The sequence below is a fragment of the Tursiops truncatus genome, chromosome 5, assembly GCF_011762595.2.
Source record: "Tursiops truncatus isolate mTurTru1 chromosome 5, mTurTru1.mat.Y, whole genome shotgun sequence".
NCBI lineage: Eukaryota > Metazoa > Chordata > Mammalia > Artiodactyla > Delphinidae > Tursiops > Tursiops truncatus.
In genome coordinates, this window is record NC_047038.1 from 19555372 (window position 1) to 19583313 (window position 27942).

Consider the following 27942-nt stretch of genomic DNA (forward strand, 5'->3'; position numbering starts at 1 on the left):
CCAGGTATAAATACAATGAAAGGCTTCTTGTATTGCTTTCTAGAAATTCCTACACATAGATACATGTGTGTGTACATATGTGTATATATAAGTATATTCATATAAATGTGTGTGTATATATAAATACTATATTTAATTTTTTAAAGTTGATCACCTGACACTAGTTGAGTCGTTAGAATGGGGGGCCAGTCACAGCACCCTCTGCCCTTGGACAAGTTTACAAGCTTGTCGGGGGATTTCTTTGGTTTCCTTACCTCTGTAGGTTTGCCTGGCCACATTTCCTTGGTCTCTATCTGGGAAACCTCTGCCAGTGGCTTCAGTGCTCCTTTCTTAATTTGGGGCCCACAGAACTGAGAACTGAGTGGACACTGCTACCCGCCTCTGAGTTCACCTGCTAGAGATGCTCCCTAATGCCCACCTCCAGGTGCCCCGCGGAGGACAGTGCCTCTCTAGTTAGTTTTCAACCCCTGACTATGTGAATGCTATTTTGTCAATGGTCGTTGCTTTATTCATAAAGTAATACTAGTGATTTTTAAACCATAAATCATACCATATCCTTTTAGTTCAAAGAGGTAACTATATAATATTGGTAATTAAACAACTCATTACAAAGACACAGTTATTTTCAAAAAAATAAATCTAGATTGATATTCTCATTTTATAATTGCTAAATCTTGTCTGTGTTACTGAAAAAAATGAATCTTGTAAGTTTTTTGGAGGGGTGTGGGAGTGGAGTGGGATACCCTTAAGAGAAAAAAAATAGCAAATCTAAGATCCTGAAAGATAATACTTGGCCTAAATACTGGGCTTTGTGTGTGTGTGTGTCAATGATTTTATTTAGTTAAAAATATGCAGTGACTTGAGAGGATTGTTCTGGCCTAATTCTTGAAAATTTTAATTTCTTTAGCCTTCAAGCCTAGTGCTTTGGTGCCAGGTACCTGCTCGCCCCTATTTTCAAGGCTTTTAAGAGCAGTAGTAAGGTTATTTCCACAAGGTATGATGAGTCCCATCTTTGCCAGGGTCTCAAGGGAGACGCGGGGTGTCTGGAAATCGTTTATATTATTATTCCTTGTGAATGTCATTTTCTATGGAACAGGAACTCTTGTTCTGAAGGGCTTCCGGCCCCTCTCTGGGTTCTAGCACCCCGTGTTAGGTACAGGTGTAAATTTCAGGCGGGTGTCAGCAACGGACCTGGCTGTCCTCGGGCCACAGATGTGCGCGGTGGCTGCTGTGTACTCCAGAAATGGCCCGACATCTGGGAGGAAGCAATATGCCCTAATACTATACATCTGGGTTTTTTTTCTTTTTCTTCTTATTCTTGCTGTTGCTGATTAGGTCAATGGAGGAAAGCCCTTCCCTGAGGCGCAAGACAGTGATGCGCGAGAAGGGCCGGCGCCAGGCTGTCCGGGGTCCGGCCTTCATGTTCAACGATCGGGGCACCAGCCTCACCGCCGAGGAGGAGCGCTTCCTCGACGCCGCCGAGTACGGTAACATCCCTGTGGTGCGCAAGATGCTGGAGGAATCCAGGACGCTGAACGTCAACTGCGTGGACTACATGGGCCAGAACGCGCTGCAGCTGGCGGTGGGCAATGAGCACCTGGAGGTGACTGAGCTGCTGCTCAAGAAGGAGAACCTGGCGCGCATCGGCGACGCCCTGCTGCTCGCCATCAGCAAGGGCTACGTGCGCATCGTGGAGGCCATCCTCAACCACCCGGGTTTCGCGGCCAGCAAGCGCCTCACCCTGAGCCCCTGTGAGCAGGAGCTGCAGGACGACGACTTCTACGCCTACGACGAGGACGGCACGCGCTTCTCCCCCGACATCACCCCCATCATCCTGGCGGCGCACTGCCAGAAGTACGAGGTGGTGCACATGCTGCTGATGAAGGGCGCCAGGATCGAGCGGCCGCACGACTATTTCTGCAAGTGCGGGGACTGCACGGAGAAGCAGAGGCACGACTCCTTCAGCCACTCGCGCTCGAGGATCAATGCCTACAAGGGGCTGGCCAGCCCAGCGTATCTGTCCTTGTCCAGCGAGGACCCCGTGCTCACCGCCCTGGAGCTCAGCAACGAGCTGGCCAAGCTGGCCAACATAGAGAAGGAGTTCAAGGTAAGCTGTGCGCTCCACCCCGGCTGCCCTGCGCGCTCTTCCGCTTCCAGGCTGCCACCAGGCACCTTCCGTAGTTTGCTCCCGAATCAGTCTCGCCCAGCGGATTTAAAACCACGAGGGACTGGGAGCGTCGTTCAGAAACGACCTGATGATTTTCCTTTCTCACCACGGAGCTGTGATAAATTCGCTCTGAGGATGGGTATATACTAGATCAGAGAGCTGTAATTACGGTGCTGCTCTGTGTTCTGGATAAGCGTTAAGTAGTACACAAGACTTCTCTTTTGTTGAAGGAGGGATGTGGTGTGATCGTCTCCCTTCCAAATTCTTCCTCTTTTGTAGTTGATTGTATGGTGGCACCCAATATAGAAAATATAGAAATAGTATTAGTTTTGCATGCACTGTTTATTGGCCCAAACATTTGTATATCACTTTTTAAAAAAATTTATTGTATTTAAATTTATTTTATTTTTGGCTGCATTGGGTCTTTGTTGCCATGCGTGGGCTTTTCTCTAGTTGCGGCAAGCGGGGGCTACTCTTCGCTGTGGTGTGCGGGCTTCTCATTGCGGTGGCTTCTCTTATTGTGGAGCACGGGCTGTAGGCGCACGGGCTCCAGTAGTTGTGGCACACGGGCTTAGTTGCTTCGCGGCATGTGGGATCTTCCCGGACCAGGGCTCGAACCCGTGCCCCCTGCATTGGCAGGCGGATTCTTAACCACTGCGCCACCAGGGAAGCCCTTTGTGTGTCTCTTTAGACTGAAAGTCAAAAGGCTAATATAAAATTTTAAATGAATGACTAAAGTCATTTTATTTGTGACAAAAACGGCTGTACCTGAAATCCACAAGTGAAATCCACAAGTGAAATCCACAGTATTCAAAATGGTGAGCCATAGACATGAGGTCAACCCAGAAATAATAAGGACAGCAGAGTGATTTGCTTTAATAGATTTTTTTGTTTTTTTATGAGTGAACTTTTTTTCTGGACATCATCTCCAGTCAAGCAGAATTACTTATTTTTATAAAACCTATACATTAATAGTGGAACATTTTTTAAATTTAATTGTTACAGTCTGCCGTGCATTTTGGATGGTTCTACCTATTAAATCTGGGGCAAAAGGAGATTTCGTAGATCGGGTCCAAGTCAGACTGTTTTTCAGCAGGTTCTTGCCTCCCGTTATCCACCTAAGAGGATGATTCTAGGCATAGATTCCTTGAATTATTTTCTGTATGCTGAGTTAATCTTTTTAATTTAGTGTTGTGGTATCAGATCACAGAAAAAGTGATGATTCTGCTTTTCAGATATTATTGCAGCTTTTCACACTTAGGTGTGAGCTACACAAATGTGACTAGCAATATAATTCAAGGTAAGTAGTTGAAAGAAAATGGTAGGAAAATTTTGTGGGGGGGGTTTCCCTTTTCTATGTGCCACATTCCCTCTACATCCATCAACACACATCTTGTCCTTCTGGAGATCTGGCCTTAGTATAATTTTATTTGTTATTCCATTACATACTTTTCTAATATAAAAGCTACACATATTTATTGTAAAATTTTTGGAAAATGTGGGAAAATAAAAAGAAGAAAATAAATCTCACTGATATCTACTCCCGTTGAAAAGATTCATTATGTGGTATTTGAAAAGATTTATTTCCTTGTACCTAAAATGAATTATTTTTTGACAGAACTCATGTAGAGCAAATTTAAAACTTCAAATTCTGTTTGAAGAGAATAGAAAAGCATTCAGTCTAAATGTCACTTTATTTCAACAAAGTAATAAAAAATATAATTCTAAATTTGTTAATTCACTATTCCAAGTTTCACTCAAACGTTGTTTTTAAGCATTTTGCTTGATATATACTGAAAGTCTGTAGAAGAGATTCTACAAAAGGGAATGTTCTAGATTATGTTTTTTTTATTAGATATTTATTGGAGTATAATTGCTTCACAATACTTTGTTAGTTTCTGTTGCACAACAAAGCGAATCAGCCATATGCATACACGTGTCCCCATGTCCCCTCCCTCTTGAGCCTCCCTCCCATCCTCCCTATCCCACCCTTCTAGGTGGTCGCAAAGCACCAAGCCGATCTCCCTATGCTATGCTGCTGCTTCCCACCAGCCAACTATTTTACATTCGGTAGTGTATATATGTTGATGCCACTCTCACTTCGCCCCAGCTTCGCCCTCCTACCTCATGTCATCAAGTCCATTCTCTATGTCTACCTCTTTATTCCTGCCCTGCAACTAGGTTCATCAGTACCTTTTTTTTTTTTTTTTTTTTTAGATTCCATATATATGCATTAGCATACGGTATTTGTTTTTCTCTTTCTGACTTACTTCACTCTGTATGACAGACTCTAGGTCTGTCCACCTTACTACAAATAACTCAGTTTCGTTTCTTTTTATGGCTGAGTAATATTCCATTGTATATATGTGCCACATCTTCTTTATCCATGCATCTGTCGATGGACATTTAGGTTGGTTCCATGTCCTGGCTATTGTAAATAGTGCTGCAGTGAACATTGTGGTGCGTGTCTCTTTTTGAATTATGGTTTTCTCAGGGTATATGCCCAGTCCTGGGATTGCTGGGTCATATGGTGGTTCTATTTTTAGTTTTTTAAGGACCCTCCCTACTGTTTTCCATAGTGGTTGTATCAATTCACATTCCCACCAACAGTGTAGGAGGATTCCCTTTTTACCACACCCTCTCCAGCATTTATAATGTGTAGACTTCTTGATGATGGCCATTCTGACCGGTGTGAGGTGATACCTCATTGTAGTTTTGATTTGCATTTCTCTCATAATTAGTGATGTTGAGCATCTTTTCATGTGTCTCTTGGACATCTGTATGTCTTCCTTGGTGAAATGTCTATGTAGGTCTTCTGCCCTTGTTTTTTTTTTTAAAGAAGATGTTGGGGGTAGGAGTTTAGTAACTTACTTATTATTTATTTTTGCTGTGTTTGGTCTTCGTTTCTGTGCGAGGGCTTTCTCTAGTTGTGGCAAGCGGGAGCCACTCTTCATCACGGTGCACAGGCCTCTCACTGTCGCGACCTCTTTTGTTGTGGAGCACAGGCTCCAGACGCGCAGGCTCAGTAGCTGTGGCTCATGGGCCTAGTTGCTCCTCGGCATGTGGGATCCTCCCAGACCAGGGCTCGAACCCATGTCCCCTGCATTAGCAGGCAGATTCTCAACCACTGCGCCACCAGGGAAGCCCTCTTCTGCCCATTTTTTAACTGGATTGTTTGGTTTTTTTTTATATTGAGCTCCATGAGCTGTTTGTGTATTTTGGAGATTAATCCTTTGTCTGTTGTTTCATTTGCAAATATTTTCTCTCATTCTGAGGGTTGTCCTTTTGTCTCGTTTATGGTTTCCTTTGCTGTGCAAAAGCTTTTAAGTTTCATTGGGTCCCATTTGTTTATTTTCGTTTTTATTTCTGTTACTCTAGGAGGTGGATCAAAAAAGATCTTGCTGTGGTTTATGTCAAAAAGTGTTTTTCCTGTGTTTTCCGCTAAAAGTTTTATAGTGTCTGGTCTTACATTTAAGTCTTTAATCCATTTGGAGTTTATTTTTGTGTATGGTGTTAGGTAGTGTTCTAATTTCATTCTTTTACATGTAGCTGTCCAGTTTTCCCAGCACCACTTATTGAAGAGGCTCTCTTTCCTCCATGTATGTTCTTGCCTCCTTTGTTGTAAATTAGGTGCCCATATGTGCGTGGGTTTATCTCTGGGCTTTCTATCCTGTACCATTGATCTATATTTCTGTTTCTGTGCCAGTACCACACTGTCTTGATTACTGTAGCTTTGTGGTTAGATTATGTTTTAATAATTTCCGAAAGATGGTGACGTATGCAATTCTGTCCAGAGAAGTAGTCTCAGTGAAGCAATGTTAAGAAAATTTATTCATAGTTTTCCCCTTGAAGCCAGCTAAACCCATATTGATAATGCTTGGAATCTCCTTTACCCTGACATAAAGAGTCACCTTTGATAACCTTTCAAAGGTGGGAAACTATTATAAGTGAAGAGGCAAAAAGAGGAGAAAACACAGCTGAGTTTAAGAGGGCATCCATAAAGCTGCCATATATCTAAGGGTATGCAAAAATCATCTAAATCTCACACTTCCTTTTTCTGAATTATATGGAAAGCAGTCGTGTAGCATAACCATCTCTGAGCCAAAATACAGACACTTCTTTGGAAGTTACAGTCTCTAAGGACTACAGGTCTCTCTCCCCTGACTAAATGTTCCTTTTCTTTCCCATTCTCACTACTCCTTGTTATTCTTTTATTATCTGCCTTCCTTTCACCTCTTTGCCTTCTCATCCCACACTCATGTCCACCCGTCAGGGCTTTCGACAGACAGAGAAAATAGTGCTTTCACAGCACTGACCCAGAGACTCGGAGCTCTGAAAGGGCAGGAAGTGAAGCTTATTTCTGTGGCAGGGTCACTTAATTTACCCTATTCCATGGTGTTCACTATATTCTTTCCATAGAGGCTTTGAGCTCAAAGTACTGGCCTTGAAATGGAAAAAAAAAAAAAAGACAACGTGTTCCCTAGTGAAAAACACTTGTTTTTTTTTTCCGTTTCAGACACCTATGACTATTTTATCTTATCAATGGCCTGTAAGATCCAGTATCTCATCCCTCAAACTGCCATCACTTAGATGCTTCACGGAAGGTTCTCAGCCACCGTGCAGTTTTCAAAGTTCCTTTAAGAGTGCAGGAGGCATGGTGCCGAAAACATGTGAAGGTCATTACCCCAAGGGTTGAACATTCTAGGATATAGATATAGATAGATTAATGGAGGACAGCTTGGTGACAGGTTATTAAAGAAGTATTTTCGATGTGCAAATGCTATCTGAAGCTATTTTGAGAAACAGAATATTGGACAGGATGGATTCCATGTCTAATCCTTCAAATGTCAGTGGCAAGGAAGCTGGTCATTTATTAAGCTGAAATTTACTAATTTCCTAATTCTGAATCAATGATGCAATTTTTTTGCAAAAAAAAAAAAAAAGCCATTTTTTTTTCTCCATGCCTCAAATTTCCCCTCTTTAAAGCAGAAAAACAATTTCAACTTATATCACAGTAGGACTGTAAGGAAGAGGAAAATGAATGTAATCCAAAAGCAAGATAGCATTTTATAGCAGGAAAATACTCTAGGAATCATCTGACTATACACACCTCTCATTTTACAAATGAGAAAACAAAGACTGTAGCCTAGGTCCCATCTGCTAAGCCTAGATTTGGGTGCCTTGAGTCCCAGTCCTCGCTATTCTATGTAACATGCTGTACCTGGTAACACTGAAGCAGTTCTATAGTATTTGATGTGTACCAAGCACACTCAAAGTGTTTAATCCTCATAGTAGCAATATTAGATAGGCTTATTCTCATCAGAGAGGCTAAGTAACTTCTATAAGATCACATAGTGGTAGAAGCAGTAAGTGGTAGAAGCAGTGTTTGAACCTAGGAGGTCTGGTTTCAGATTTATCCTTTTAATCACTACGCTATCCTGCCTCTTTTATTATTAGGGAAAGGATCTGATGGGACCACGCCTGCTTAGAGTTGAATTTCAATTTTCCTGTTAAGGATAAAAAGGGGTTAGAATGACGATTAAAGCATACACATTAAAAACCTGCTGAAACCTGTAGACAGGTTGTGATGAGGCGCGAGCTTCGTTGTTCTTCCTCTGGCTTGAGCAGTTCTTCCAGGTTTTGAGTTCCTGCTCTGTAAAGTGGGCTGCAGATCCATCTGGTAACTTTGCGGAAGGCCATGGTAATGGAAAAGCGGCACAGTGAAGATGATCAAGCAAAACTAAATTAAGACAGCATCATTAGAAAATTCAGAGCAGATAAACGGTCTGAGCTGTGAAGCAACATGAGACAGGACCTCATGGTAGAACGGACAGAGTCAGCTCATGATGCAATTCAGACTTTAGATAGTTCCTTTTGCAGCTGAGGAAAGGCCGTCTTTAGTGGTGCTCTCCATCTTTCCCTGAGAGCTCTGCGTATATTGGCAAATGGTATCCCACAACCCCAGTAGAAGAAATCGCTATTACCTCCAGCTCTGATTATTTTCTGTACTTGGATAGCAGACTTCTTCCAGCAGGAAATGTTTAAATTGTTATGAAAACAGTGTTGTCCTTGCAACTTGGTTACCTGTTTTTTGCTTCTTGACTGTTCTTTTAGTGGATATGAAAAGGCCACAAAGCTTTCCTTAAGATCGGATAATTTTACAGATTATAATTTTTTAAAATAATGAGTTATTATTCAGGTATTACTGCAAAATTGGTTCCTATGTCTTCTTCAAGAATAGAAAATAGTCTCTTTTATTTCTGATCGATGGAGGATTGGCCATCCTGTGTTGCACCAAATCTTACAGAACAGTCTGAACTGACGAGTAACATGAGGAAATTTCATCTAAAAAATTGTATTAAAAGGGGAGCTTTATATGGAAACAGACATGGATAACACTTCTTCTGGATGCTATAATAAAATATTTCATTAGTCTTTCAGGAATGGAAGGCAGATGGATATTTAACTGACACTCTGCATAGAAACCAGAGACTGAACATTTTATTAATTTTATCAGTTGCATGGTACCAACTTGAATGGAAACCAAAGACTGAAGTTTTTATTCATTTTATCTGTTCCCTTATGAGGGGAAAAGGATTAACTGCAACTGTTCTTTATCTGGATTTCTGATATCTGAAATGGAAACTATTCTAGTCTGTGTAGCCTTTAAACAGTCTCTCCTCTTCTTGTTTATTTTAGTTGGTGACATGATTTTTGCCCATCAAATCAAGTTAATTAATCATTTAAGGGGAAAAAAATTGAAATTCTTTATACATCATTTTTAAAGTATGATTTTTGGAAGCCCAGAAATCCTGCTGTGCTAAATGTTACTCAGTTATTAGACATATACAGTATCTCAGGACATGTTGGAATGAGGGATTCTATTTTCCTCAAGTGCACCAAATTAGATTATCATCTGATTAATTTTCTTAATGGGCTAAAATTTTAGTGAAAGCCATAGAAGTGGAGCTGGGGGTTGCAAAAGTAAGGCCCTTTCCCGAAGAGATGGCCATTGACACCTAGACCGGAATCAATGGGCTAGAAATAGAGCTCCATTCAGTAGGTAACAGGGAATGCTGACAGCTGACTTCCTCATACTAGTCCATGGCACTATATAAATATGCTAGTGAAATTAAAGATTCACAGATTATTTTTAGCAAGGTGTTAGTTCCAGTAGCCTGAAAATTTTTCTCTCAGGTATTGATATTCTGCAACCCTTGAGAATTCAGTTACATATAATCAGACATTTCTCTCTCTCTAGAAGCTCTGCAGGACATTATAATGTGCCCTTCAGACAAACAAGAAAAAATACCCTCCATGTTGGTACCTATCCTTCTCTTTGCCTTCACTATGAACCATCATTCTCAAACATAAATGTGTATCAGGAATACCTGGAGAGTGTGTTAACACAGATTGCGGGCCCTCAACGTCGGTTTCTACTCAGGACACCTGGGGTGGGACCTGAGCACTTACACTTCTAACACATGTCCAGGTGCTACTGAGGCTGCTGGTCCGAGGACTACAATTTGAGAAGCACTGTCTCCAAAGAGGCAATGGATAGTAAATCAGGCAGGTTATTTTCATACATAGTCAATCTTCTATGCCAAAATGCCACTTAATTTAAAGAACTTTCATCGTAGAAATGGTTTTGTTTGAGCTTCAAGAAAACTATGGTTCATCTGTACAAGAAAGATTCTTTTGATTCTTTAGTCTTTCAGCATTAGCATTTAGCCAACATCTCTTAATATAAATCAATCACTGACATGCACACCATTTTCAGAACTGTCTCCTATGGTTGTACAGGTTGTGGAAGGTACTGGCTACGGGGGTAGGTGGGAGCAAATCCAGCCGGTATCGAACTGAACAAAACTTGCATCCAGGGCCTCCCTGGAGTCGCAGTGGTTGAAAGTCCGCCTGCCGATGCAGGGGACACGGGTTCGTGCCCCGGTCCGGGAAGATCCCACATGCCGCGGAGTGGCTGGGCCCGTGAGCCATGGCCGCTGAGCCTGCGCGTCCGGAGCCCGTGCTCCGCAGCGGGAGAGGCCACAACAGTGAGAGGCCCGCGTACAGCAAAAAAAAAAAAAAACCCCAAACAAACAAAAAAACTTGCACCCACCTGGGGGCTGCAACTTCCTACCCAGAGGTAGGGAGACTTTTTTCTAATTCACAAAACCCCTAAACACTTTCCATTGAATTAAAGCACATTCTCTGCATTAAACTCTAAACCTCTTGGTCTTAGAATGACTATCGCAAGCTCTCCATGCAATGCAAAGACTTCGTAGTGGGTGTGCTGGATCTTTGCCGAGACTCGGAAGAGGTAGAAGCCATTCTGAACGGAGATCTGGAATCAGCAGAGCCTCTGGAGATGCACAGGCATAAAGCTTCACTGAGTCGTGTCAAACTTGCCATTAAGTATGAAGTCAAAAAGGTGAGTGGCCTACTTTCATCCAGCTCCATATTAGAATAAACATGTAATATCAACTATGCCATAATCCCAGGAAAGATTTTAAAATAATAGCAGTAATAGATGTTATTGATAAGAAGATTTATTTCACTTCATGAAAGAGATTAAATGAAGTATCATGGTAAAGTTGTGAGTCAAGTATCTAGCTCCGATCCTTTCCACTTTTTATCCATTTTTGGACCTTGGATAAGTCATAAAACTTCTTTAAATTTCTTTTTCCTCATATAAAAGGAGAATAATACCTCTTATCTGTCTCAGGGTCTTGGTGGGATTTCAGTGGATTAAGATATGCAAAAGAGCTTTGTAAACTGCTCATTAAAATGCATTTAATGATAATAAAATCTGTTACTTGTAAACATTTCTGTAAGGCACTGTTACTTACATTCGCATATTAATCTTGCAGTAAGCCTTTGTTATTATCCATTTCACCTATAAAATAAATGTTCGATGATGAGATTTCTATTCTATAAGGAAACTGAGGTTCACCAAGCTTAAAAGACGTGCCTCAGATCACACAGCTATGGAATTTTATGCAGTTGCCAAAAAAAAAAAAAATTATGATTACTTTTTAACTCTGGTTACTGCAGATAGAACAGTTATGTATTATGTGTTTGCTACTTGTATGGGCCTTTGAAATAATTCATGTAAATTGTAGTTAGGACGTTTCACTTATAATAAAAATCTCAGTTATCCAGAATCTAATCGCTTATACATATTTTATACAACTTAAATTTTTGCTCTTTAAATCACGAAGAAGTAAGCTGTTGTCGGGAATAGATCTGGTTTCATGAACTGGTCAATCTATGGAATCTTCTGTCCTTCCTGCAGTGTGACATGGTGCATAAGAGGGCAGGCCCTGGAGCCAACTTGCAAGGGTTCAAGTCCTGACTTGTCTTCTGTGTGTGACAGGGCAAGTCACTTGATCAGTCTAAACCTCATTCTGCTCGTTGGTAGTGGGGACAACTACTGTTTTGGTTGTTTTAAGGATTACATGAGCTAATGCAAGTAAAGTAATTAGCACAGGCATAGTACATGGTGATTGCTCAATAAGTGTTAGCTAATCACATTTCTGCATTTGAAAATTCATTCTCAGAATGATGGCTCTTAAACAAGTTCAGCTCTTAGTCATCAACGACATTTCATGTTTATTGTGCTGGTTCTGGTTCTTAGTGGTAGACCATAGCCAATTTAAACAGAAAATAATTCAGTAAAGGATATTAGGAGGCTCACAGAATCATTAGGAGAGGTGGAGAAACAAGCTTATCTAAGCTGTGCTTGCAGAAAGCTTGCCCAGAACCAGGCCCAGAACTGACCTGGTAAGGGAGTTTCTGTGGCCCAAACAGAACAATTCTGCCTCTGCTGCAGATGGCCAGCTCCCCACCAACAGAAAGGATGTGCTGAGTGCTGAGTGCTGCCTGTTATAAAAAGCCTCTTCCAAATCAGAGGTGTGCACATATGCCTCTGACCCGTGGAACCTAGGCCAAAATTTGCACCCTGGTAGCAAATGAGGATGGGGGAATCTCTCTCTCTCTCTCTCTCTCTCTCTCTCTCTCTCTCTCTGTGTGTGTGTGTGTGTTTCTATGTGTGTACACACACACATACACAGTTCTACCACAATGTAGAAAACTTCCACATTGTAGTGTTCACAAGATTATAGCCAGCCATTAATGACAGATCTCCCCTCTACTTTATAAGACAGGGAAATGTGAAGATTCTCAGCAAATGCTGAGGTAAAATAACTTTTCAAGGAAGTGTCAGTTACAAGGTAAATGAATTGGATTAACTGCCCTCCTCTCAGAGTATTCTTGCTAGTTGAAGTTTTGCTGTATTGGAAGAAAAAGATAGTTTTGCATAAGATTGATATTAAACTGTTTTTAGAAAACTGTCTGGACATTTATTCACAGATCTTGCAATAGGCATCTCTCCTCTTTAGCACCTGAGAGGAGAGAATTGATTTCAGTTGTCGCTGGTTCTTTATTATTGCTTTGAAAGTGTCGTATTAGCAGAGACAGCTCATCTACAGATGTGCTTCTGTTAACCAAACTGTCTTGCAGAGTGAATGTCTTCTTGCATGTTGATTTTAAATAAATTGATGTGTAGGTTACAATCTATGAAGTGTCAATTAATAATAAATTTGCTATCCGTCAACTATCAGGAAACAGCAACAACAAAAATGTATTCGGAACTGAAAGGAGATTTATGACTTTGCAGGTATTTCTGGTTTTGTCTGTTTTATGCTATAAAAGGAATATTAGTTAAAATATTTGATTTGGAATCTTCACCCAATAACTGTATATAAGAACTTTATTCTGGAATGCCTCCCCCAAAAGCCCTAGTTCCTCTTTCTTTCTCTCCAAGGCTTCCTTCATTCTTCACTCAATACTCACCCATCTCCATCTAGCAAGGATCAAAAATACCCCCACCCACTTCTGCTGCTTCCTTTTTCCATCATCTCATTTCTAGTCCCCAAGTAAAATAACCTCTTGGGTTATAATGATTCATGAACCCTACCCACTGTGACACTGAAGTAGCCCATAGCTATATGCATGGCATTGGGATTTCAAAATACTTTATATGTTATGGAATTCCCCCCCTAATAATATAATAAACTTGTATATGTTCAAATCAACCCATAATTCCACCAAGGAAGCCAATTTGATTAATGTTAATTTGTTTAGGTCCCATAAGAAACTCAGGATGTCTCTTCTGCCATCTGCCCAAGACCTACCCCCAACTCTGATTCTGAGTCTGTTGGGTTCTTTCTGGGCTCAGGTCTTCCCTAGGAATAACCATGAGTTCACCTTAGGCCTTAGAGGCTCAATGACAGTTAATGAAGAAAATGAAAATATAAAAGATCTGAATAGGAGAGGTCTGAACATGAATTTAATGTTTATGTGGGAAAGGATTTTTTAATATAAAAGCAGTAGAAGATATAAAAAACAAAAATATAAATTGTTTGACCACATGCAACTTAAAACCTCTGTACATCAGAAAGATCATAAACAAAAAAGGTGAAGGGCAAACTGGGAACATTTTTTTACTATAACTTACAGAGGATTGATATTCTTAATATCCAAAGTACACAAACAAATTTATAGGGAAAATTTTCAGAGCCCTGTAGAAAAATAAGCAAAAGGCTTGGATAGGTAATTCACAGGAAAGAAAATTCAAATGGCTAACAAACATATTTTAAAATTTCAAACCCTCTAGTAATAAAAGAAATGCATGCTAACATACAGATACCATCTCCTCTCACTCAAATTATTAAAGAATAAAAAATTACAATTCTCAGTGCTGTTGGTGAAATGAGCAATCATACACTACTAGTGGGGAACAAACAATAATGTATCTTCTATCAGGGAGTGGATGTTGAAGCTTATTCATCCCAGATTCACTTCTGAGGGGTCTTTAAGGTAAATAATAAAACTGGAAAGATAGTAAATGTTATTACCGTTTGTAGAGTTACCCACATTATTCTACAAAAGAGGATGGAATAGAGTGGAGGGTGAAATTTGGTTTTTTAAAAATAAGTACAAGAAAATTAAATTTTAGGCAAACCATTCATTATTTTCCAATTAGAATAATGGACTATTTGCCCTCCAAAAAGTCCTGAGCTCTATTTATGACTGTACCTCTATCTTCTCTGACTTGAGGATAAATATCAATCCACTCCCCCCATAGAAGTAACGGGAGTCCTACCTATCTCAAGTGAGCTTTCTCTATTGTAAGAAAGCCCCTGACAGAGATAAAAGATACTAGCACTGGATGGATCATCAAATCTGGAAAACCGAGCTCTTGAGAAAGAGGAAATCCTTTCCTGAGTTCTTCCTCCTTGCTCTATTTCCTCCAGAGAGAGATTAGGTTTAACCGTAGAAAGATCATCTAGAAATGAGACATGCAGCAATATAGACACATAAAATTATCCACTGTGTAGGCAGAAAGTGTGAAAAGAAAGCCCAGAAAGTGAGCAGTACAATGAAAGAGTGGTAAATCCACTGCAGAGACTTTGGCGTGCATGTGGCAGCCGGCATGGGAAGGGGTCCTGCACTGTAGGGCTTCTGCCATGTTTGTGCTCAGGCACCTGAAAGGTAACAGTCGGTTAGGTCTTGGTAACAGCACTTTGCACTCAGTGGGTTTGAAATCCAGAAAACGTGTACAATGTAAGTTTTCAGGGGTTTTAAAAAATATTTTTTTTTATTGAAGTAGAGTTGATTTACAAAGTTGTGCCAGTTTCTGCTGTGCAGCACAGTGGAGTTTTCAGTTTATATTTCACAATTCAAAGAACTTTAAAAAGAAGATGAGTGATCTAGTTTTTATTCACAAGAATATTTTCTTTTAAATATTGTAAACTGTGGCTCCAGCAATGTCATTAAAAACAAAAACAGAGTGTTCCTACCATGTTTTTGTACAACAGTATTCCCATGAAGATAGTTCTTGGAAAAGCTAATCTGATAAAAAGACAGTGTAATTTTTTTAGGTTGAAATTTATCAGCTGCCCTGATTGGTGGTTCAGTTTACAATCTGTCAGTCATTTGGTAGGGAATAGAGTTTGTTCTCTATGCTCCAGTCGTTTTGTTCCATTGAAAGACTGAGATTTTCTTGTGTGTCAAGCATTTTCCCTTTATATCAGAAAACCTCAAATAAGGGTATTATTTCTGTAATGGTTTCAATTTGTTGGTCCCCTGAAGTTAAGAAACAGCATACAAATTTTATCCAGCTGGCCGTGACTGGTGTGGCAGCATAAGGACATTTTTTAGGAGGTAAATCAGTTTTAAGAGATAAAGGTTACTGCCCTATTTTGAAGTCATTGAAAAGAGCAAAACTCAGCTCCTAGAAGGATTAGCTCTTTTGCCCTCACTTGCTACTATTATACTGGTTTTATTTTCTTTTTTAAAATGTTCCTTGTGTACTTGTATTAGGATTTTAAATCATTGGAGGAAAATATCTATTTGTGTTTGCTTTCCGTGGATTAAATGCCATATGGTGCCGTATTGTGATCTCAGTTAAGAAGAGGGTAGAATTAATGGTATAGGAGATATACCTGTTAGGTTGAATCTTAAAGTGTAACAAGTGAAGTGCAAACACCATGATTTTGGCTGGTATTTAACATATGTTAAGTGTCCGCACTGTATTGTACAAGTCACACCAGGTCAAAGATTGATCATTGCATAATGCCATATGGAAAGGATTGATTTCCACCAAGTCTTTGAGGGCCTTGTAAACTTTATACAGTATAATTAATCCCATAAAGCATTTAAAGATTCAAATTTAAAGATTAGCTCAAGGAGGAAGAGCAAGAAGATGGAGCCATACTACATTACTATTTCTGTACTCAAGAGTTTAAAACCTGAGAAAGGCTGGACAACCACAAAAGGGAAGTTTGTCCATCAATTTCACAGGGACACGTGTCCAAGTGTCTCTTAACTTCATGCGGATTTTCTGTTTTACAGAAACCCTTGGCCTATAAACAAGTGCGTGTTGGCTTCCCAAGTGGTAATCTGACCTGATGACAGTGTATGCTCTACCTGTAGGTTTCTCTGAATGCAACATTCCCATTCCTAAGCTGAGCCTACCTGGAGTCACAGGACTGCCTTTTAGTTACATCTCTCCAACTTCCCACAAATGCAGATCCTCCAAACACCAAGACATTTGGACCAACTTTCAAATTAAGAGTATTTTAAATGCTGATTATTTATCTTGGCAAGCATATGGAATCCAAGTCTCCATTATAATAACTTCTTCACATTTATGCAGAGCTTACTGTGTGCTCTAGAACAGGGACCACTTATCACTTACTGCAATACTGATGTTCCCGTTTTGGTTTTCTTGTACCAAATACCTTCCTGGCGTGTAGGAGGGGCTTATGACATTTTGAAGAATGAATGAATGAATGAGACAGACATTTAAGAACCGTAGAACGGGGACTTCTCCGGTGGTGCAGTGGATAAGAATCCGCCTGCCAATGTGGGGGACACAGGTTGGATCCCTGGTCCGGGAGGATCCCACACGCCGCGGAGCAACTAAGCCTGTGTGCCACAACTACTGAGCCGGTGCTCTAGAGCCCGTGAGCCACAACTACTGAGCCTGCGTGCTGCAACTACTGAAGCCTGCATGCCTAGAGCCCGAGCATCACAACAGAGTAGCCCCTGCTAGCTGCAACTAGAGAAAGCCTGCACGCAGCAATGAAGACCCAATGCAGCCAAAATTAAATAAAATTAAATCTTAAAAAAAAAAAAAAAGAAGAAGAACCGTAGAGGGGATGAAGAGTCTTAACACAAAAGGAGGGGTGAAGCAGAAAGATATTGATCCAATAGAGTACAGGGGCACAAGTGGAAGTTTGGAGAAATTCTCAGTAAGACTCCTAGGAAATTGTTACATAGACCCCAGGAAGCCTTCAACCTTGATTTTATTTCATCATGAGTTCAAATAATGACTGCATTGATCTTGAAATACTGTTTTCAAAAATCAGAACTTTGGAAGAGTGACAGAATCTTGAATTTGGAAAGAAGATCTAATGTATACTTAGCCACTAGCAATGACCCATGAGCCTCAGGACCTGGGATTTTTATAACTAAATTAAAAGGAACTTACAAGATAAAATATGTTTTTTCACATTGAACTCATCGAGCAAGAAAAAAATAGCATCTTCCTTTTAGTACTTTCAATCTCCCAAATCCTGCTGTTCATTTCCTTTGTATTATTGGGAAAAAATTCAGTTAAGTATTTCAAACCTGATATTTGTAAACTCATCCTCACCACCTCTGTCAATGGATTGTCAAGTTTTCCTTCTGCACAGTGGTGGCAGCTGTCATAGCAAAGTCAGTGGACTTCCCAGAGGGCGGGTGCACACTGGGGAAAAGAGTGAGAATTTGAGGAAAATTGTGCCTCTACTGCCCAACCTGGGAGATGAGGTTTTACTTTTGTTTTTTCTTTTCTTTTTTTAAAAAAATTAGAACAGCTGATGGTAAACTCTACACCACTAAGTGGAATCCTGTTCATTTCCTTGAAGAAATAAGTAAGCTATTGATAGATAGCCAGGTAACTTGAGGAATTGCCTAGAGTTACTAAGAAGCATTCAGCTCATTAACTAGAACTTGATTAAAGTTGACCCCTTTGCTTAGTGGGAACTGCGGCTGCTTCCTTTGCCTCTCAGAATTTGCAAAAACATTTCATGGGTACTTCCTAGCAGGTTCTTTGTTGTTTATAGCATTTTATAGAAGACAGTTATACCTTGATTTTTGTGTTGCTAAGCACTCTTTTTTAAAAATATGTTGACACTCGTCGCTGATTTGTGAATGACCCTGAATAATTCCCAAGCTTGGGCAAAGTGCAGCTGGCCGTTCAAAGAAAGGCATATCCAGCTGCAGATAGGCACCTTTTGACGTAGGGGCCTTTTCACATGGGCCTGACTACAAATATATTCTGCTACCTTAATGAAGACAGGACCTTAATGAAATCCCAGTCCCTCTATATAGATGTAGGCAGATGACTTAGCAAAATCAGATGGCAATAATAAAATAAAAAAATAATAAAATAAAATAGCAGGGCTAAAATAAGTATAATTTGCTCATGTTTTTCCTGATTAGAGCTGTAATTATAAAAGAATTGATAGAGATAAATGTTTGTGTGTTTGTCACCTGTGATAGAGGAAACAACAAAAAGAGTACAGATTACTAGAATAGGATGGACATGATATTTGATGCCAATTCCTGGAAGCAGAGCAAACGTGGATCAAGCATAACACTTGGAGGTTCACTGAGTTTTTGCAAATCTTTTGCATATTTGCTATGGTAGGGCATACATCCACATGGGACATATCATGTATATATTTTTCATAGATGTATCATTTTAGGAGTTGCTCATGAAACAGTAACATTTCTCTTTTAGCTGTAGTATCCAGTAAACCAAATAACTATTTTCTTTTCCATTTTGAACTGAATGCAAGTAAGCTGACAGACAGCAACATGGGACACGTTTCCGCAAAGGAAAGCGTATGTCACCCAGATTCCAGAGAGGAGTCTGTAAATACAGAGAGAAAGAACTATGATTAAGGACAACGTCAGTTTTACCCTCATGTTTCCGCTTTAGTTCTTGTAATAGTTCTGAAGCAATTTTGAAAAACAAAGGGAAAGTAAAGAATATTACCAGAAACCTTCCAGTGCCTATATCCAGCGCCTAATATCTTTAGGATGCACATGCATTCGGTAGCCCAGCTGTCGACAATGGCATGGTAACCTACTTCTCTTTCTCCCTCTCTCTCTGTTCCGACCAACAGTTTGTGGCTCACCCCAATTGCCAGCAGCAGCTCTTGACAATCTGGTACGAGAACCTCTCAGGCCTGCGGGAACAGACGGTAGCTATCAAGTGTCTGGTGGTTCTGGTCGTGGCCTTGGGCCTTCCGTTCCTTGCCATCGGCTACTGGATTGCACCTTGCAGCAGGGTACCGGCTTTTCCACCTCTGTTTCCTCTGTGGTTGGTGTACCATGTCCTTTGAGGATGAAAAAGGAAAAAGCTTCCTACTTAAGGCTCTTATCAGTTTTACCCTGAATGTTAATTGACTCAAGGATACGAATTCTGCTTTTTAATGACTGGATTAGTTCAAATAAGGGATGAAAAGAATTTGGTACTAGTGGGATAGATCATATTTGCAGGCATATAATACTTAGGCTTTTAAGATTAAATCCCCATGGTAAGCAGGAGGAAAAGCTGCTTAAGTGAAGTAGCAATTGTACCGATTCTATTGCCAGCTTAATAAATAGTCTACCAGGCTGGCCTGTGGAAGAGGAAGAGCCCTACTGCAGTGGTTCCAAGAAACAGTTAACCTGAGAACTGAAAAGGCAGCTCGGTTGAACCTGTCAAAAAGATCTGAGGCTGGGTGTATTAAGCTAGGTTCTGAACAGTGGTATTATCCAAAGTCTTTAAGAAAGCACATGTCAGGTGCCCCTAGCCCTTTGTTCCTTCAGGAGATTCTAAAAAGTGTTGAATTTGGGTTTGGGGGCTTTGGATTTTTTAGATTGTTCATATATTTAGTTTTGTTTGAATCATTTTGTTCACTACCTTTATCCCTCTCTCAACTTTGCCAGTTTACAGTCAATTTTAATTGTGCCTAAGAGGTCCTCTAAACAAGATGTGGAAAGGCATAGTAGTCATGCTAACAGAATCTGTATTAGGTTAATAAAGGACACTGCCAGGGAGAAGAAACAGTTCTGAGATCCTTTAGTCTTATTTTTATATTCTACAATCTGGTTTTGTTAAAATCAGAGGCAGTTTCAGGCAAAATGAGTCAAGGCCACTCACAAATGACCCTGGAAATCCGTCATCTCTCTGGCGCATCTGTCTCCCCCTGCAGAGTCCTGCTCCGCAGGCCCATATACGTGTAAGAATATTCATCCATCTCACTTCGTCGTTGAGCTGCCCATGCAGTTTAAGGCAGAAATGTCATTTTCATCAATTTTGATGACTCAGCTAAGTTCCTTTTTTATATATCATGGGCAAATACCTCAAGATTCTGCTAATACATAAACACTAAAAACTGAAAACTGTAAATAAGGAGAGAGCATTCATTAAAGCAAAAATCATATCCCACCCAAATAATTTCCCTTCTTGGGGGAAATGAATTGCAATGTTCAGATTTATACATGTTTGTCTCTTAGGGCAGCTTACCCAGTTAAAACATATTGAGTTTGAAGTAGGCATCTTGAAGTCTATTCTTCTTTCTCTTCACTTGTAAAAGTGCAGCTAATGATGTGGTGAACTCTGCGCAGCAGAGAAGGGAAAGGAGGGAATTGAGTCGTTTCTGGAGCCCACATTTATACCTGCCATATACCACTTATCCTGTGGTGAAAGGACAATATAGTAAGAATTCTCCACATGTGTCCCATTTTTTAAGATAGGCATGCTGCTTTTTTTTTTTTTTATGTTATTTAACATTTTCAGAGATCAACCTTTAGGAGAGACAGACTTGGCAGCTCCCGCCAGATCACGATGTGCTGTGGATGAGCTACCCCAGTGTGTCTCCTTGGCAGCTGGGGCACAGCACAGTGTTATGTAAATGAGTGGTTTATTTTTCTGTGTCTAATATGGAACATGTGACATTTGTCTGTGTGCATTCATGTCCAATCCCAGAAATGCTTGACATTCTTTGGTTATTTGTTGACATCAAAGTAAGTTTCTGGACGTACAAAAACATTTGTTTGAAGTGACAGTCTTTTACATGTGAACCTTGGTACTTTTTAAGGTCACAGACTGAGTTTGAAAGTAGGGTCTGAGTATGCAGAATAGAGAACTTCTCTGATAAATCTACCAAATATACCTGATTCTTAGACTGCAGAAGCTCTTGGGACAGGAAGAATTGTTTTTCATTTCTACTAGAACATATGGCTTTTAAGGACATTATATCACATGGGATTTAAAAAGAGTTACCTTAAAATCATTATAATCTGAATTTTAAAAGTGCTTTTGTACTACTTATATGATTTTCCAAACTCAGGGATGACTTTTCATTAAGTTAACCTACCTAGAGGTTTTAATTATTGTGTATCTCTCTGCCCTTATTGGATAGCAACAGATAAAATATTTATGTTTATTATAATATTTTCTGCCTTTTTATATCATACAAAGTACAAATTGATTTTGGAATATGTAGAAGTGAGAACAAAAATTTACTTCTGTAGTTGTAAGTTTTTTTTAACCTTCAAAGGCTCTGTAATGTGCTACAAAAACATCATAACATTTCAATTATAAATGAATGAGTCCACAAACTCATCATAACATTTCAATTATAAAGAATTACATATTACAAATTTGGAGTTTCTTTTCCTAGACTCTAAAATCCTGACACTGCATAATCTTTCACGTAAAAATAAGAATAACCAGTATATGCCTTGTAATTTCCAGAAATGCATCTGTGAATGAAGTACATCCTAAGACAAATTGGATATTTAGAAACAATGAAGTTTGAAGACTTCTTAAATTATACTTAGAGGAAGCATCCCCTAAAAGGAGTAATTTTTACAATGTATAACTCTTCAGAAACAAAAGCAGAATTTTGAGAGTGTTCTCATTTTCTGTTTTTTTTTTTTATCCTGTATAGTAGTTTTCATAAGTGGAAGCCAGATTTCCTAAAGTAAAAGGTTTTGGTGTTTTTTGTTTGTTTTGTTTGTTTGCTTGCCTTCTTACAGCTGGGGAAAATTCTGCGAAGCCCTTTTATGAAGTTTGTGGCACACGCTGCTTCTTTCATCATCTTCCTGTGCCTGCTTGTGTTCAATGCCTCAGACAGATTCGAAGGAATCACCACGTTGCCAAATATCACTGTTATTGACTATCCCAAACAGATCTTCAGGGTGAAAACCACCCAGTTCACATGGACTGAAATGCTAATTATGGTCTGGGTTCTTGGTAAGCCTTTTATTTCAAGTATTCTAATTTCTACCAAAATAACATCCATATAATGATTGCCATGTTCTATTTAAAATGCTGTGGTACGTTATATGGTGACAACATCCCCACTGTAAGATAAGCAGAATAGCAAATACTGGAATAACGTGGCAGCTTGATAATGCTGAAAGGTATCCCTTAACACTAAACAAAAGTTTTATGAGTAACATAAGCTTAATTATAAATATACCATGTTTCAGAAATCCGACTTCAATTACTGAATAAAATGCCATTTTTATATATACACTACCAACTGTAAAATAGATAGCTAGTGGGAAGCAGCCGCATAGCACAGGGAGATCAGCTCAGTGCTTTGTGACTACCTAGAGGGGTGGGATAGGGAGGGTGGGAGGGAGGGAGACACAAGGGGGAAGAGATATGGGAACATATGTATAACTGATTCACTTTGTTATAAAGCAGAAACTAACACACCATTGTAAAGCAATTATACTCCAATAAAGACGTTAAAAAATAAATTAAAAAAAATAAAATGTGACTCATTGTGATGATCAAATATTTAATTGAAATAGTTCTGAAATAACCTAGTGGCTATTAACTGATGATTAAAGAACATTTATTGCTTCCATTTCAGAGGTTTTTTTAAGGAGAGTTTCCATTTTCAGAATGTTTGTTACTTCACCTCACAATAGCTCATTTTGAATAGCTATGTTAAAGTAAACATTTTAAGCAATATGAGAAAAAAATAAAGATTGGAACCAGTTTATCTATTGATCACTAATCCAAAGTCATTTTTGGATATTCTATTTCACACAGAATGTTTCTTATTATCTTCTCAGTTCCCAAATTAATGGGTTGGTTCTCCTCATTCACTCCTGTAGCCTTAACCTGGGTCAATTATTTTATAAATTTTATTTTGAGCCACTACATGTCTTTTTTTTTTTTTTTTTTAGCGGTACGCGGGCCTCTCACTGTTGTGGCCTCTCCCGTTGCGGAGCACAGGCTCCGGACGCGCAGGCTCAGCGGCCATGGCTCACGGGTCCAGCCGCTCCGTGGCATGTGGGATCTTCCCGGACAGGGGCACGAACCCGTGTCCCCTGCATCGGCAGGCGGACTCTCAACCACTGCGCCACCAGGAAAGCCCCACTACATGTCTTTTAAAAGCGCTACAATATTTTCCCCTTACATAGTCAGGACAAGTTGTTAAACTGGCATATTTTGTCCTCTTCTCCCAGAAGGACATTTTCTGCTTTCAGTTTCTTCATAATGTCCTAGGGCCTCCTGCTTAAGGGTTTCTTCTTCTTCCAATGACATTCCTCACCTTCTCAGCATGAAGCTGAAATGAGGAGAGAGGGTAGGGGAATGAGGTAAGTGTTCCTGGATGACTGGAAAACTGTTCTTGTTAAAAGTGTAGGGCTTCCCTGGTGGCGCAGTGGTTGGGAGTCCGCCTGCCGATGCAGGGGACACGGGTTCGTGCCCTGGTCCGGGAAGATCCCACATGCCACGGAGCGGCTGGACCCGTGAGCCATGGCCGCTGAGCCTGCACGTCCGGAGCCTGTGCTCCGCAACGGGAGAGGCCACAACAGTGAGAGGCCCACGTACTGCAAAAAAAAAAAAAAAAAAGTGTAGAGTAGGGTTTTCAATTAGGGGCTTATTTCTCTAATAATCACCATGATTTGATAATTAACCATTGTCATTTTATAAAGATGAATTTTCTCCTCTCCTCCAAGTGTTTCATGGGCCAAAATCATTTGATGTGAAGAGCCTTCCTTGCTTATTTCCTTCCCTCCCTCCTGCCCTACCCCCATAAGAGTAGCACCATTTCTGGTGCCACATGTAGAATTATGTTTCACCAAAATCTAACTTGATGGAGTGAATCATTCCTTTGGTCGAAGCTTCTTCTTTCACTTAACTCTGCCCAGCACCTCCCTTCCCAAGCTGTAGTCCATCAGTGCTTTACAGTGCCCAGTGGCAAGCTATACACTGGGGCATTTTATAGGTGGGGACAGATGGTGGGTGAAATAGTAGCTTCCCTATCCAAGCAGTAAACTCTTGTCTGTAATCTGTGTACCTTGTGACAGGAATGATGTGGTCTGAGTGTAAGGAGCTCTGGCTGGAAGGACCCAGGGAATACATTTTGCAGTTGTGGAATGTCCTAGACTTTGGGATGCTCTCCATCTTCATTGCTGCTTTCACAGCCAGATTCCTGGCTTTCCTTCAGGCGACAAAAGCACAACACTATGTGGACAGTTATGTCCAAGAGAGCGACCTCAGTGAAGTTACACTTCCACCAGAGATACAGTATTTCACTTATGGTAAGTTATCAGCTGCAGAGTCCTCTTTTGTCTCATCAAATTAGTTTACTTCTCTGTGCTTCAGTTTTCACATCTATAAAAAGGAGGTATTGCAAGGTGGGAGAAAATTACCTTTAAGCCTAACATCATGACATAACATTATATATTCTTAGGACGTGAAATTGTCTTTAATTGGGGGGAAAAATAGCTTGCTAAATTGTTTGATGTGGAAGATGAGAGCCTGGGTTAGAGAAGATAATAAAAGGTGCTAAACTGCTGTAGAGGGAAGTGAACAAAAATTCAGCAGAGGCAGGAAATAGGAGCTAAAGTGACAGTGAGAATGTAAGCTTTGCAGAACCAGCAGAAATGCTGGGAAGGATGTTGTGCTCCTACGACCGACATGGGATGGAGAAGCCAGGCTTCTGTAGATCATGAGAGCAGGAGACCCCAGTGACATCAGATGTGCATGGTTACCGATGCCTTCCTTGCCCACTGCAAACCGATATTAAGCAATGTTAGCTTCCCTTCCCTTGAGGCGAAATTGGGAAGCCGCAATTAGCAAATTTTCATATAGTTGCAAAATCTTAAACCTGGAAAAGATTTTAGCAATCATTGTCTAACCCTCATTTTACAGATAAGGAAACTCAGGCACAGAGTTTAAATGCGTTCTGATTGTAAGGAATAACTCTTTATAAGTACACTGTGATACGTACCAGCAGCGTGTTAACATTATTGCAGAAGGCTGAGTGCATGCTCTAAAATGAAGGTGCACGTTTTACACATTGTGAAATTTAAACACATTATCTCTTATTGTCAGCAAGCAAAGATTTTTATATACTAAGGATCAAATGAGCAAGTGATTACCACTTATAATTAAGGAAATAGCTTAGATTGTATTTGTGTGTAACATATATCTTGACTATTTCAGTACCTTCTTATTTAGATTTACTTGTGTGTGTCTAATGACTGTCATCGGGAGGAATGGAAATTTGTGAATTTAGGCTTCACTCTTTACTGTGACTTTGATCAAGTTTTTAACCTTTCTAAGTCTTGGTTTCTGCATCTTTGAGAAGAGAATAATAACCTCAGATCCATAGAGTCATTGAAAGCACAGTGTCTGGTACATATTAAACATTCAATAAATGTTCATTTTTGTTGTTGTTGGAAATGTCTGCAGTGCACCATCCTTCTGGGAGTGACCCAGTTCTCACAGAATTAACCACATAGTGTTTTGCTGATCTTCCAGGGTAATGAGTACCCAGTAGTCTGCTGTGAACTTACTAAAATAACCTTGAAAGGGGTGTTGGGGGTCCTCATCTAGAATCTGTTGCCAAGATTTTTGCACCTCAGTAGCATTTTATACTTTCCAGGAACCAGCTGTGTTGCTCAGACATCACATTGACAGCACCATTGTGATTCAGTGACATTCTCACTTCTTATAATATGACATTTTACTTGCATAAACTGATAGATGACCTAGTTTTCCCATGAACTAGGGAAAAGAAGATTTGTGCCAACTGAGCCTATAGGATGATAAAATAACTGGTCAATAAATCTGGTAACTGAGGGGACAAATCAGTCAGGTCAGTTGTTTTGTCATCCTGGACACAGTCTGTATCTAATGAAGTGTTTTCACCTCTTTTTTCATCTCTTGTACTATATTCTGCTTCTGCTCAATGTGAAGTCAGCATTGTATCTTTATAATAGTGTTTCCTCCATTAAAAGAAACATATGAATGTAGAATTCATATGTTTCTGGTTTAACATGAAAAATAGTGCCTGGACAGTTCATTAAATGTAGAGTAGTTTCAATTGAGATAATAACCACCTACCTACAAGGTAGATCCTATTTAAGGTATTCCACGTAGTTAGCAATGAATAGAAAGTTCCATCTTTAATCTCTGTCTCTTTTCTTGCAGCCAGAGATAAATGGCTCCCTTCTGACCCTCAGATCATATCTGAAGGTCTCTATGCCATAGCTGTCGTGCTCAGCTTTTCTCGGATCGCCTACATCCTCCCTGCGAATGAGAGCTTCGGCCCCTTACAGATCTCTCTTGGAAGGACTGTGAAGGACATATTTAAGTTCATGGTCCTCTTTATTATGGTGTTTCTTGCTTTTATGATTGGCATGTTCATACTTTATTCTTACTACCTTGGGGCTAAAGTAAATGCTGCTTTTACCACGTAAGTAAAACATTTTACAAAAAAAGGTAGGATGAAGGGAAATTCTAACAAGTCTAGATGAAGCAAAAAAATTTTTTTCAATGATTGTCATAAAGATGTTTTTAAGAGCAGGAAAATAATCCATTAAACATAGTTAGTGCCTCAGATAACAAATGTTAGCGAGTATGTGGAGAAAAGGGAGCCCTTGTGCACTGTTGGTGGGAATGCAAATTGGTGCTGCCACTGTGGAAAACAGTATGGAAGTTTCTCAAAAAACTAAAAATAGAACTATCATATGATCCAGCAATGCCATTCCTGGGTATATATAAGAAAAAAAAACAACACGAATTCAAAAAGAGACATGCACCCCAGTGTTCATAGCAGTGTTATTTACAATTGCCAGGATATAGAAACAAACTTAAGTGTTCATCAACAGAGGAATGGATAAAGAAGATGTGGATAGACTTGGAGTGCGCTAATTGAAATGTCAGAGAAAGACAAACCATGTGCTATCACTTATATGTGGAATCTAATAAATACAACAAACTAGTGAATATAACAAAAAAGGAACAGACTCAGAGATGTAGAGAGCAAACTAGTGGTTACCAGTGGGGGCGTGTAATAATTGGGGGGGGGCTAGGAGGCACACACTGTGGGGTGTAACATAGGCTCAAGGATGTACTGTACAGCACAGGGAACATAGCCAACATTTCGTCACAACTGTAAATGGAATATAACCTTTAAAAATCGTGAATCACTGTGTTGTACACCTGAAACTTATGTAATATCGTACATCAGCTATACCGAAAAAAGAAAAAAAAGGAAAGGGATGGAGAAAACCTAAGAAAACAAAAAACAAAAACAGTGCTTGTGTGAGATTACATTGCTCCAAAGGCTCATCTCTTTGAGTTTAGTGAATGTTTGATCACAGAGTGGATCAAAACTCAGGGAAATTCTAGATAAAACTAGCTATTTTAAGAGATTTGGGTAGCAAATTTTTAATACTGGATATCTCTTACATTATGTATGACGTTAAATTTAGTTTCATCATTTTGTAGCCATTACTATTATTTCAAAAAGAAGCATTGGCTTTTCTTTTTTTTTTGACTGCAGTGGGGCTTCATTGCTGCGTGCGGGCTTTCTCTAGTTGCAGCGAGTGGGGACTACTCCTCGTTGTGGTGTGTGGGCTTCTCACTGTGGTGGCTTCTCTTGTTGTGGAGCACGGGCTCTAGGTGCGTGGGCTTCAGTAGTTGCAGCACGCAGGCTCAGTAGTTGTGGCACAAGAGCCCGAGAGCACAGGCTCAGTAGTTGTGGCGTTTGGGCTTAGTTGCTCCATGGCATGTGGGATCTTCCTGGGCCAGGGATCGAACCCGTGTCCCCTGCATTGGCAGGTGAATTCTTAACCACTGAACCACAAAGGAAGTCCTGGAGCATTGGCTTTTATGTTAATGTATCATTAAT

General features: G+C 40.0%; 1 protein-coding gene across 5 annotated transcripts in view; it reads left to right on the forward strand.

Moving 5' to 3' along the window:
• The window catches only part of TRPC3 (transient receptor potential cation channel subfamily C member 3), an 81171-nt gene that overhangs the window by 18494 nt on the left and 34735 nt on the right, over positions 1-27942 (forward strand). For 3 of the 5 annotated variants that reach the window (XM_033856717.2, XM_073804869.1, XM_019928073.3), the window contains exons 2-7: positions 1336-2107; positions 10407-10595; positions 18907-19071; positions 21812-22028; positions 24107-24340; positions 26238-26502. In XM_033856717.2, the coding sequence (XP_033712608.1) occupies positions 1336-2107; positions 10407-10595; positions 18907-19071; positions 21812-22028; positions 24107-24340; positions 26238-26502 (1842 nt within the window). The remainder of the gene's footprint in view (positions 1-1335; positions 2108-10406; positions 10596-18906; positions 19072-21811; positions 22029-24106; positions 24341-26237; positions 26503-27942) is intronic. The other 2 variants (XM_033856715.2, XM_033856716.2) reach the window with 2 other exon arrangements.